The sequence below is a fragment of the Bombina bombina genome, chromosome 2, assembly GCF_027579735.1.
Source record: "Bombina bombina isolate aBomBom1 chromosome 2, aBomBom1.pri, whole genome shotgun sequence".
Classification (NCBI taxonomy): Eukaryota; Metazoa; Chordata; class Amphibia; order Anura; family Bombinatoridae; genus Bombina; species Bombina bombina.
Window position 1 is genome coordinate 147,409,231 of NC_069500.1, and position 12,544 is coordinate 147,421,774.

Genomic DNA, 12,544 nt, shown 5'->3' on the forward strand with positions numbered 1-12,544 from the left:
AAATCTTGCTTGAAGAATCTTTTTTCTAACACCTAAGCTTTACCACTTCCTTGCTCTAACATAGGCATGAATGCTGGGGGTTGGAGGAAGGGAAGAGTGATATTTGCTTTGCTGCTCCTGCTGGGCAGAGTGATATTCCCAATAGTAATTAGATGATCCGTGGACTCACCGTGTCATTAGAAAGAAAACATAATTCAGGAATAGATTGCTTGTGTTAAATGGGTCACCTTTTTTAATGGGATTAATTTAAACTCAACTGGAGCTTTTATTGTAAATATATTAAAGATTTGTTTTAGGTAGAACTCAATGGACTTCGGTCTTTTTTCAACCTCATCTACTATGTATGTTCACCTTCTGGCAAAAAAAAAAAATCAAAACAACCCTCCTCCAAAAAATTTTCTTTACTTACCACCTTGCTGAAGATATGCCTCCTTAGATGCAGGTCGTTCACTAACCATCACTTATAAAGGGTACACTTTTGATCAAATAACGCTTCAAAGGTTCAATATTAACCTACAAAAACAGACAATTTTTTTATTCAATTTGAAATAAAATATACAAAGAACCACAGATTTTTTAAAAAATGTATCTTCATCAATTTGGTTAGAAATAACGAACATGTGCTAAGTACAACAGAACTTCCTTCAGTATTGGTGGGTATCAAAGATCTGGAGTGTAGAAATCCCCTCTCAGAATTCTGATGTGGTTATGTCTCCAATATACAAGCTCCATTTAAATAATCCTTCTAAAAGTTTGAAAAAAATGATTTTATGGGCTCCATGAATGAAGCAGCGTAAGCTGCTCCGGAGCACTTGCGGGGCAGGTTTGCACATGCGAGCCTGCTTCCCACAATGCAAGAAGCAGCCGGCTCATCATACCGCTACTTCTTACATTCGTTGACAACTCTAGGGTGGGGAGAAAAATCTGACAGGCCCTTTTCTAACGCAGAGAAGGGGCAGGCTTTACACGCTCAAGTAAGTGTGTAATGATACATACGGGCTGCGCTCCCTGTACGCTACAAAAGTGAGCGGACAACTTCTCAAGTTGAGAAGCTTGTCCACTTACCTTATAATACATGTAGAACCAAGCATTGTAATGGGGGTTAGTAGCTCAGCTTAAACCATTAAAAAAGGAATATTAAACCTAAACATTTTGGTTTGCAATTCAGGACAGAGCATACAATTTTTAAAAAGTTTCCAATTTACTTCTATTATCAAACTTGCTTTGTTCCCATGGTATTCTTTGTTGAAGAGATGCCTAGGTAGGTGTCTGGAGCATTATGGCAGGAAGTAGTGCTGCAATCTAGTGTTCTTATAAATCGATAACATTCTTGCAAAACTGCCGTTCCATAGTGCTCCAGACACGTGCACGTTCCTGAGCTTATGTCCCAACTTTACAACAAAAACCAGAAGAGAACAAGGAAAATTTGAAAATAGAAGTAAATTAGAAAGTTGTTTAAAACAGCATGCTCTGTCTTAATCATGAAAGAAAAATGTTGTGTTTCATGTTACGTTAAGTTTGTAGGAATAAATTAAGTGCAAAATGTGAAACAGGGACCATTACTGCAGACCTCTTTAAAAACACTGCTGTATTCAAACATACAACCTTCTGCTTGCAAGATTGACTAACCAATAGGTCACCATCGGCAACAGAAATGATAGACAACATAGTAGCAACATGAAATTATACTATATGCAAAGGTCCAGCACACAACTTCTACAAATGAGTAAAAACTGCCACTATGTGGTCGATTTATCAAAGGCTTTGCAAGCCTTTCGATCCACTACGACTGTAGGTTCTCACAAGAGAACCTGCAACGCCGTATTTAACAAGCAGTGGTCATCAGACCACTGCTTCCCTAATCTTTTGCCACCTCTAAAGTGGCGAAATTCAATCTCTGCGGTCTAGGCTGACCGGGGAGATTGACAGCTCCTGCCCACGCGATTGGCTGTGCGCAGGCAGGGGGTGGGATAGCACATGAGCGCAAAATAGCGCTAGTGTGCAATGCTGAATTCCGTTAGGGGAATTCAGCCCACTAGAGGCGAGCTGCAGCAGACAGGTGTGCGCATTAGCGCCCCTGTCCGCCTCAGCTTGATAATCGAACCCCCATATGTATCATTTGTTAAAAACAAAGTCCTTTGAGAATTTTGGTAGAGGTTATCTACAGCATACCCATACAATACAAAGAAATTGTGCTGTATGAGAGAAATGATTGAGAAAACATGCAAGGAGGAACTAACTAACTGCTCTTACAAAAATTATCCACTAAAGCATTATAAAATGCTAACGCAGAAAATAATTAATCCTATGCTTATTCACAGGCGCATTTTGGATCCAATATGGATGAATAAAATCATACAGCAGGGTACACTTACCTCTCAAAAAATGCTCCCTTTGCATTGCTTGGTTCTCGCTGCCATTGCATATTACAAGCATTTATCTCTGATTGAATACACCATTCTATGACAATCCATGCAGATTTGCTTTCAAGATGTCCATTCAACCAAAGTTTATTGTCCTTCGAAAATGCATCAATTTTAATTTCTGGGGGTAAAGCTTTAAAAAAACAAACAAAAAAACAACAACACATTTACTGCATGCAAATAATAAGTACATTATGATTGTTCCCTTACCAACAATTCAAGCCTATCCATCTTAGCAGGTTAGTGAGAAATGAAATGCAGCAATAATCAAACTGGTAAAACAAGCAAACATTCATTCTTTTCATCAATAAACCTCTGGCTATAGTTACACTATATGGTCAAAAGTATCCAGACACCCCTACTAAATATTCAGCTCAGGTGTTTCAACTACACCAAACAGGTACATAAATCTAGCATCATAGCCATAAATTGCCCACAGACAAACAATGGCAGAAGAGCTTTGTGACTATAAATGTGGTATTGTCATAGGATGCCATCTTTTCCACAAGTCCGTTTGTAAAATGTGTAATCTACTAATCTGCCATAGTCAACTGTAAGTGCTAACACTGTGAAGTGGAAGCATCTAGAAGTAATAACAGCCCAGCCACAAATTTAAAGAGCAGGGCTGAGTGCTGAAAGCATAGTCAAATTTGCCTTTTGTATCACCCACTACAGAGTTCCAAACTGCCTCTGGAAGCAACATCGGGAATGTATGGAGCGTCATGACATTTCTATCGTTGTACACAAGACTCACATCAACATGCGCAATGTCCAGCATCAGCTAGAGTGGTGTAAAAGCACACCAAAAGTGACTTCTGGAGCAGTGGGATAGAGTGTTCTCCAGAGTCACTATCTGGTACTCTGATTAAAGTATCTGGGTGTGTGGAAGGCACTTTTCTGTTTGGGCAAGCCTGTGCACAAAGCGAGGTCCATGAAGACATAATTTGGTATGTAGGAACTTGAGTTGCATGCACAGAGCCCTGACCTCAACCCCACTGAGCACTTTTTGGATGAACTAGAACACTGATTGTGATCCACACAATTTTTAATCAACATCAGTTCCTGACCTCAAATATGCTCTTTTTACTGAATGGGCACAAATTCCCACAGACACTCCAAAATCTTGTACACAAATTACACAAAGTACACAATCAGCAAAACTGAAGCTGTAAAGAGTATTTATTTCTCACAATATGTATAGCACACCTACCTTGATAATTTTTAATAGCTGGAATAACCAAACGTGAAGAAGGGGACCTCTCCCGCACTGTTGTGAGCAATGATAATTGCTTCAAAGGCATATTTTGAAACATTAACTTCATAACTTGTGCAGTCACATTAAAAGTTTCAAGGGATTTTTGTTTTCCATTAACAGTACCTGTGTACCATAATATCTTTCCATTGGCCTTCAATGGGTCTAATACCTAAAATAGATAGATAAATTACATTACACTTTCCATTAAATGTAGCAGCTGGAAAAAAAAAAAAAAAAGATACAAAGATTTCAAATGATATAAAAAGTCTTTCCCTTAAAGGGCCGCAAAACCCAACATTTTTCTTTCATGATTCAGAGTAATGCATGCAAATTTTTGAAACAATTTTCTAATTTACTTCTATCAAATGTTCTTCACTCTCTTAGTATCTTTTGTTCAGGAGCGTGCACTCAGTTTTGCAAGAGCACTAGATTGGAGAACTATATATGGCAGGAAATAGTGTTGCCGACACCTACCTAAGTATCTTATCAATAAAGATAAAACCATGGGGACAAAGACAATTTCATAATAGAAGTAAACAGAAACTTTTTTGAAATTGTATGCTTGGTCTGAATCACAAAAGGATATGAAACCCAAAAAATGTAATTTAAGTAATTAAACATTAAATAAAGTTAAAACATAAAAAGTTAGTGTCATTAGCAAAGAATTCTTAGTCAACCTATATTTCTTTTATAGGCTTAAAATATGGTGTAGGTGGCATAAGCATAAACCAATAGTAGCTGTTCTAAAATAATACAGGTGACCCTCGTTTTTACAACGGTTCAATTTACACCGTTTCAGAATAACAACCTTTTTTTCCAGTCATGTGACTGCTATTGAAAAGCATTGAGAAGCAGTGCATTGATTAAAATAGCCAGTAGGGTGGCGCTGTCCGTCTTTGTGTTGCAGCAAAGCCAAGCAAGCTGAAATTAATCAGTTAACCAGACCTGAGCTATTGAGCAGATTTCAAAGGAACAGATCTTCCTGTCTATAAATCAGTCCAGATTGGAATGCATAGAAAGAACTGTTTGCAGAAAAATGTAAGTGAAGTCTGTGTTGTGTGATTATTTTATTAGATTTATAATGCTGTTTATCATTTAAAGTCTCCATTTCAAGCTTTAAAATAATGTATTAGGTGTTACTTATGACAATTTTGAGAGGGCCTGGAACCTATTTCCCTCACTTCCCACTGACTTACATTATAAACTGGGTTTCAATTTACAACGGTTTTGATTTACAACCATTCCCTCTGGAACCTAACCTCGGCGTAAACTGAGGGCTACCTGTAATATATGTATATGTATATATATATGTATGTATGTATATATATATATATATATATATATATATATATATATATATATATATATATATATATATATATATATATAATATATATATATATATATATATATATATATATATATATATATATATATATATATATATATGCCATTGTTTAACAACAGTTTTAAGTTGGTGGAAGTAATATACACCGGACGTGTCTGGTTTGTTTTATCACCAACAGTTTTCTTGAGCCAGGACATTACTCTGAAGCAATACATGGAGTTTACAATCCACATTTTCTTTTTTTTATTTATTTATGCATTCGTTCATTAAACAAACAAAAACCATAATTTATGCTTACCTGATAAATTCCTTTCTTCTGTAGTGTGATCAGTCCACGGGTCATCATTACTTCTGGGATATTACTCCTCCCCAACAGGAAGTGCAAGAGGATTCACCCAGCAGAGCTGCATATAGCTCCTCCCCTCTACGTCACTCCCAGTCATTCGACCAAGGACCAACGAGAAAGGAAAAGCCAAGGTGAAGTGGTGACTGGAGTATAAATTAAAAAATATTTACCTGCCTTAAAAACAGGGCGGGCCGTGGACTGATCACACTACAGAAGAAAGGAATTTATCAGGTAAGCATAAATTATGTTTTCTTCTGTTAAGTGTGACCAGTCCACGGGTCATCATTACTTCTGGGATACCAATACCAAAGCAAAAGTACACGGATGACGGGAGGGATAGGCAGGCTCTTTATACAGAAGGAACCACTGCCTGAAGAACCTTTCTCCAAAAATAGTCTCCGATGAAGCAAAAGTGTCAAATTTGTAAAATTTGGAAAAAGTATGAAGCGAAGACCAAGTTGCAGCCTTGCAAATCTGTTCAACAGAGGCCTCATTCTTGAAGGCCCAAGTGGAAGCCACAGCTCTAGTAGAATGAGCTGTAATTCTTTCAGGAGGCTGCTGTCCAGCAGTCTCATAAGCTAAACGAATTATGCTACGAAGCCAAAAAGAAAGAGAGGTAGCGGAAGCTTTTTGACCTCTCCTCTGCCCAGAGTAAATGACAAACAGAGAAGACGTTTGTCGAAATTCCTTAGTTGCCTTTAAGTAAAATTTTAGAGCACGGACTACATCCAGGTTGTGCAGTAGACGTTCCTTCTTTGAAGAAGGATTTGGGCATAAAGAAGGAACAACAATTTCTTGATTCATATTCCTGTTAGTAACTACCTTAGGTAAGAACCCAGGTTTAGTACGCAGGACTACCTTATCCGAATGAAAATCAAATAAGGAGAATCACAATGTAAGGCTGATAATTCAGAGACTCTTCGAGCCGAGGAAATAGCCATTAAAAATAGAACTTTCCAAGATAACAACTTTATATCAATGGAATGAAGGGGTTCAAACGGAACGCCCTGTAAAACATTAAGAACAAGGTTTAAACTCCATGGTGGAGCAACAGTTTTAAACACAGGCTTAATCCTGGCCAAAGCCTGACAAAAAGCCTGGAACGTCAGGAACTTCTGACAGACGTTTGTGTAACAGAATGGACAGAGCTGAGATCTGTCCCTTTAATGAACTAGCAGATAAACCCTTTTCTAAACCTTCTTGTAGAAAAGACAATATCCTAGGAATCCTAACCTTACTCCAAGAGTAACCTTTGGATTCACACCAATATAGGTATTTACGCCATATCTTATGGTAAATCTTTCTGGTAACAGGTTTCCTAGCCTGTATTAAGGTATCAATAACTGACTCAGAAAACCCACGTCTTGATAAAATCAAGCGTTCAATTTCCAAGCAGTCAGCTTCAGAGAAGTTAGATTTTGATGTTTGAAGGGACCCTGTATCAGAAGGTCCTGTTTCAGAGGTAGAGACCAAGGTGGACAGGATGACATGTCCACCAGGTCTGCATACCAAGTCCTGCGTGGCCACGCAGGTGCTATTAGAATCACTGATGCTCTCTCTTGTTTGATTCTGGCAATCAATCGAGGAAGCAACGGGAAGGGTGGAAACACGTAAGCCATCCTGAAGTCCCAAGGTGCTGTCAGAGCATCTATCAGGACTGCTCCTGGATCCCTGGATCTGGACCCGTAACGAGGAAGCTTGGCGTTCTGTCGAGACGCCATGAGATCTATCTCTGGTTTGCCCCAACGTCGAAGTATTTGGGCAAAGACCTCCGGATGAAGTTCCCACTCCCCCGGATGAAAAGTCTGACGACTTAAGAAATCCGCCTCCCAGTTCTCCACTCCCGGGATGTGGATTGCTGACAGGTGGCAAGAGTGAGACTCTGCCCAGCGAATTATCTTTGATACTTCCATCATAGCTAGGGAGCTTCTTGTCCCTCCCTGATGGTTGATGTAAGCTACAGTCGTGATGTTGTCCGACTGAAACCTGATGAACCCCCGAGTTGTCAACTGGGGCCAAGCCAGGAGGGCATTGAGAACTGCTCTCAATTCCAGAATGTTTATTGGCAGGAGACTCTCCTCCTGACTCCATTGTCCCTGAGCCTTCCAGAGAATTCCAGACGGCACCCCAACCTAGAAGGCTGGCGTCTGTTGTTACAATTGTCCAGTCTGGTCTGCTGAATGGCATCCCCCTGGAGAGATGTGGCCGAGAAAGCCACCATAGAAGAGAATTTCTGGTCTCTTGATCCAGAATCAGAGAAGGGGATAAGTCTGAGTAATCCCCATTCCACTGACTTAGCATGCACAGTTGCAGTGGTCTGAGGTGTAAGCATGCAAAGGGTACTATGTCCATTGCCGCTACCATTAAGCCGATTACCTCCATGCATTGAGCCACTGACGGGTGTTGAATGGAATGAAGGGTGCGGCAAGCACTTTGAAGTCTTGTTAGCCTGTCCTCTGTCAGGTAAATCTTCATTTCTACAGAATCTATAAGAGTCCCCAGGAAGGGAACTCTTGTGAGTGGAACGAGTGAACTTTTCTTTTCGTTCACCTTCCATCCATGTGACCTTAGAAATGCCAGCACTAACTCTGTATGAGACTTGGCAGTTTGAAAGCTTGAAGCTTGTATCAGAATGTCGTCTAGGTATGGAGCTACCGAGATTCCCCGCGGTCTTAGTACCGCCAGAAGAGCACCCAGAACCTTTGTGAAGATTCTTGGAGCTGTAGCCAATCTGAATGGAAGAGCCACAAACTGGTAATGCCTGTCTAGGAAGGCAAACCTTAGGTACCGATAATGATCTTTGTGAATCGGTATGTGAAGGTAAGCATCTTTTAAATCTACAGTGGTCATGTACTGACCCTCTTGGATCATAGGTAAAATTGTCCGAATAGTCTCCATCTTGAACGATGGAACTCTTAGGAATTTGTTTAGGATCTTTAAGTCCAGGATTGGTCTGAAAGTTCCCTCTTTTTTGGGAACCACAAACAGATTTGAGTAAAACCCCTGTCCCTGTTCCGATCGTGGAACTGGATGGATTACTCCCATTAACAAGAGCTCTTGTACGCAGCATAGAAACGCCTCTTTCTTTGTCTGGATTGTTGACAATCTTGACAGATGAAATCTCTCTCTTGGAGGAGAGTATTTGAAGTCCAGAAGGTATCCCTGAGATATTATCTCTAGCGCCCAGGGATCCTGAACATCTCTTGCCCAAGCCTGGGCGAAGAGAGAAAGTCTGCCCCCCACTAGATCCGATCCCGGATCGGGGGCCCTCAATTCATGCTGTTTTAGGGGCAGCAGCAGGTTTCCTAGTCTGCTTGCCCTTGTTCCAGGACTGGTTAGGTTTCCAGCCTTGTCTGTAGCGAGCAACAGCTCCTTCCTGTTTTGGTGCAGAGGAAGTTGATGCTGCTCCTGCTTTGAAATTACGAAAGGAACGAAAATTAGACTGTCTAGTCTTGGCTTTGTCCTGAGGCAGGGCATGGCCTTTACCTCCTGTAATGTCAGCAATAATCTCTTTCAAACCCGGGCCCGAATAAGGTCTGCCCTTTGAAAGGTATATTAAGCAATTTAGACTTAGAAGTAACATCAGCTGACCAGGATTTTAGCCACAGCGCCCTGCGTGCCTGAATGGCGAATCCTGAATTCTTCGCCGTAAGTTTAGTAAGATGTACTACGGCCTCCGAAATGAATGAATTAGCTAGTTTAAGGACTCTAAGCCTGTCCGTAATGTCGTCCAGAGTAGCTGAACCAATGTTCTCTTCCAGAGACTCAATCCAGAATGCCGCTGCAGCCGTGATCGGCGCAATGCATGCAAGGGGTTGCAATATAAAACCTTGTTGAACAAACATTTTCTTAAGGAACCCTCTAACTTTTTATCCATTGGATCTGAAAAAGCACAGCTATCCTCCACCGGGATAGTGGTTACGCTTAGCTAAGGTAGAAACTGCTCCCTCCACCTTAGGGACCGTTTGCCATAAGTCCCTTGTGGTGGCGTCTATTGGAAACATTTTTCTAAATATCGGAGGGGGTGAGAACGGCACACCGGGTCTATCCCACTCCTTAGTAACAATTTCAGTAAGTCTCTTAGGTATAGGAAAAACCTCAGTACTCGTCGGTACTGCAAAATATTTATCCAACCTACACATTTTCTCTGGTATTGCAACTGTGTTACAATCATTCAGAGCCGCTAACACCTCCCCTAGTAATACACGGAGGTTTTCCAGTTTAAATTTAAAATTTGAAATATCTGAATCCAGTCTGTTTGGATCAGAACCGTCACCCACAGAATGAAGTTCTCCGTCCTCATGTTCTGCCACCTGTGACGCAGTGTCTGACATGGCCCTAATATTATCAGCGCACTCTGTTCTCACCCCAGAGTGATCACGCTTACCTCTTAGTTCTGGTAATTTAGCCAAAACCTCAGTCATAACAGTAGCCATATCCTGTAATGTGATTTGTAATGGCCGCCCAGATGTACTCGGCGCTACAATATCACGCACCTCCCTCTGAGCGGGAGATGTAGGTACTGACACGTGAGGCGAGTTAATCGGCATAACTCTCCCCTCGTTGTTTGGTGAAATTTGTTCAATTTGTACAGATTGACTTTTATTTAAAGTAGCATCAATACAGTTAGTACATAAATTTCTATTGGGCTCCACTTTGGCATTGCAACAAATGACACAGGTATCATCCTCTGAATCAGACATGTTTAACACACTAGCAAATAAACTTGCAACTTGGAAATACAATTCAATTAGAATAATATTAAAACGTACTGTGCCTTAAAAGAAGCACAGAAGATCTATGACAGTTGAAAATTAATAAATTGAAACAGTTATAGCCTCAATCCTTGTAAACAACACAACTTTAGCAAAGGTTTAATCCCATTAGCAAAGATAACAAATTCTGAAAGCAGGAAACAAATTACAGAATAAACGTTTTTTATCTCAGTCAAACTATAATTCTCACAGCTCTGCTGAGAGAAATTACCTCCCTCAAAATAAGTTTTGAAGACCCCTGAGCTCTGTAGAGATGAACCGGATCATGCAGGGAATACAATGAGTTGCTGACTGAAATATTTGATGCGTAGTAAAAGCGCCAAAAAACGGCCCCTCCCCCTCATACACAGCAGTGAGGGAGAACAGAAACTGTCAGAAAACAGATTAAGCAACTGCCAAGTGGAAAAATAGTGCCCAAACATTTATTCACTCAGTACCTCAGCAAATTAAAACGATTTTACATTCCAGCAAAAACGTTAAACATAATCTCTAGTTATTAAACAGCTTTATGTATTTCTTACAGTGTAATTCTAGTGAAATACCATTCCCCAGAATACTGAAGTGTAAAGTATACATACATGACATTATATCGGTATGGCAGGATTTTCTCATCAATTCCATTGTCAGAAAATAAAAACTGCTACATACCTCTATGCAGATTCATCTGCCCGCTGTCCCCTGATCTGAAGTTTACCTCTCCTCAGATGGCCGAGAAACAGCAATATGATCTTAACTACTCCGGCTAAAATCATAACAAAAACTCTGGTAGATTCTTCTTCAAACTCTGCCAGAGAGATAATAACACACTCCGGTGCTATTTTAAAATAACAAACTTTTGATTGAAGATATAGAACTAAGTATAATCACCATAGTCCTCTCACACATCCTATCTAGTCGTTGGGTGCAAGAGAATGACTGGGAGTGACGTAGAGGGGAGGAGCTATATGCAGCTCTGCTGGGTGAATCCTCTTGCACTTCCTGTTGGGGAGGAGTAATATCCCAGAAGTAATGATGACCCGTGGACTGATCACACTTAACAGAAGAAATATTATTATTATTATTATTATTACTGGCCAAACACACACTACCGCCACAAATAATGGCATTATATATCTAAAAGCTAAAGACCCATGTCCATCTTACTATGCATATATTTGGGAAGTTCACATAAGATAAGCATCATCCAAGGGGTTGTGAATACTTTTCAGGAGCAATGTCAGATACATCTACATAGAACACCTGCCAATGTTCTTTAATGTATTCTATGCCCTAAAATGGTAATTGAGCCCAGGGGGACAGCACACACACTGCTCTGGCAGGTACACGGTACCAGTCTGCACGCACAGGGCCATTCGCAACTCTTTGTACAGACAAAACGGAAATAAGTAGAAGTATTGTTTACAATAGTGCAGCCCATTCTTCTCAAAGAAAGAAAAACATTTAACATAAAGGGGGAAGGTAACAAACTCCCAGCTCACATAGGTGCATTTTTTTTGTTCTTCATTAACAATGGTAATTACATACATAAATATATAGGCGTTCTATGGGAGTAACATTGATAACAATAGGGAAACGTGGCAGGTAGGTTCTATTGTTCTACACAATACACACTAGCTTAGGTGAACCCCACACACCTGTCTGGCCACCCTGTCAGTGGCGGGATGAGCAACTGTATGAAATGTTCTGCATATACGGTGAAACTTAGTTTGCTTATATATTACAATACCATTTTTATACTTACAGAAAATATATTTTGTGTATACATGTCTCGAAAACATGCCCCTATTTACTGGTGATGTGATTGAAATGTTCAACGAGCTATATACTTTCCTATTAAAGGCCTATACAGCAAAGGTCAGCCCACTTTTTTTTTTATTATATAAAACATTTCGGCAGGTAGGAGTTTTTGATTTTCAAGACTGGTCAAACTGAGCATTTCTTGGGGGACCCGGTGATGTTTAGAACATAGGGCCCTTAGAGAGCTGCTATTCATCATTGCGCTACTTTTATAATCCGTAAATAATAAATGATGATGGTTTACCTTCCACATCAACAGAACACTCCTTTTACCCTCAGCGTTCTGAATCTGCCTCCAGAATTCCGGACCTTCACTGGGTGCTAGAAAATAAAAAATAATAAAAAAAATCTATATATTATGATTTCACCATCGAAAAAGTCAGGCATTATAAAATGTTTCAGCTTTATTTTGTAAAGCTAATATTAAATAGATATTATAGTGTAAAAATTAAAGGCTCCGTTTCATTAAAGAATTAAAAAAAAGAAAAATTAATAATAATTTTGTTAACTATGTGTTTAAGTCTACAAGTGTGGTTGCATACATGGTCAAAAGGTATGCACCTGTGCCACTCCAGATAAGCAAACTGCTGAGGAGCGAAT

At 39.9% G+C, this 12,544-nt stretch overlaps 1 protein-coding gene across 1 annotated transcript in view; it reads right to left on the bottom strand.

Annotated features, from left to right (window-relative positions):
• IL6ST (interleukin 6 cytokine family signal transducer) overlaps window positions 1-12,544 on the bottom strand; it is a 221,812-nt gene that overhangs the window by 73,665 nt on the left and 135,603 nt on the right. The window contains 4 exon segments of the mRNA XM_053699691.1: window positions 410-450; window positions 2,376-2,556; window positions 3,634-3,847; window positions 12,189-12,265. Coding sequence (XP_053555666.1) covers window positions 410-450; window positions 2,376-2,556; window positions 3,634-3,847; window positions 12,189-12,265 — 513 coding nt within the window.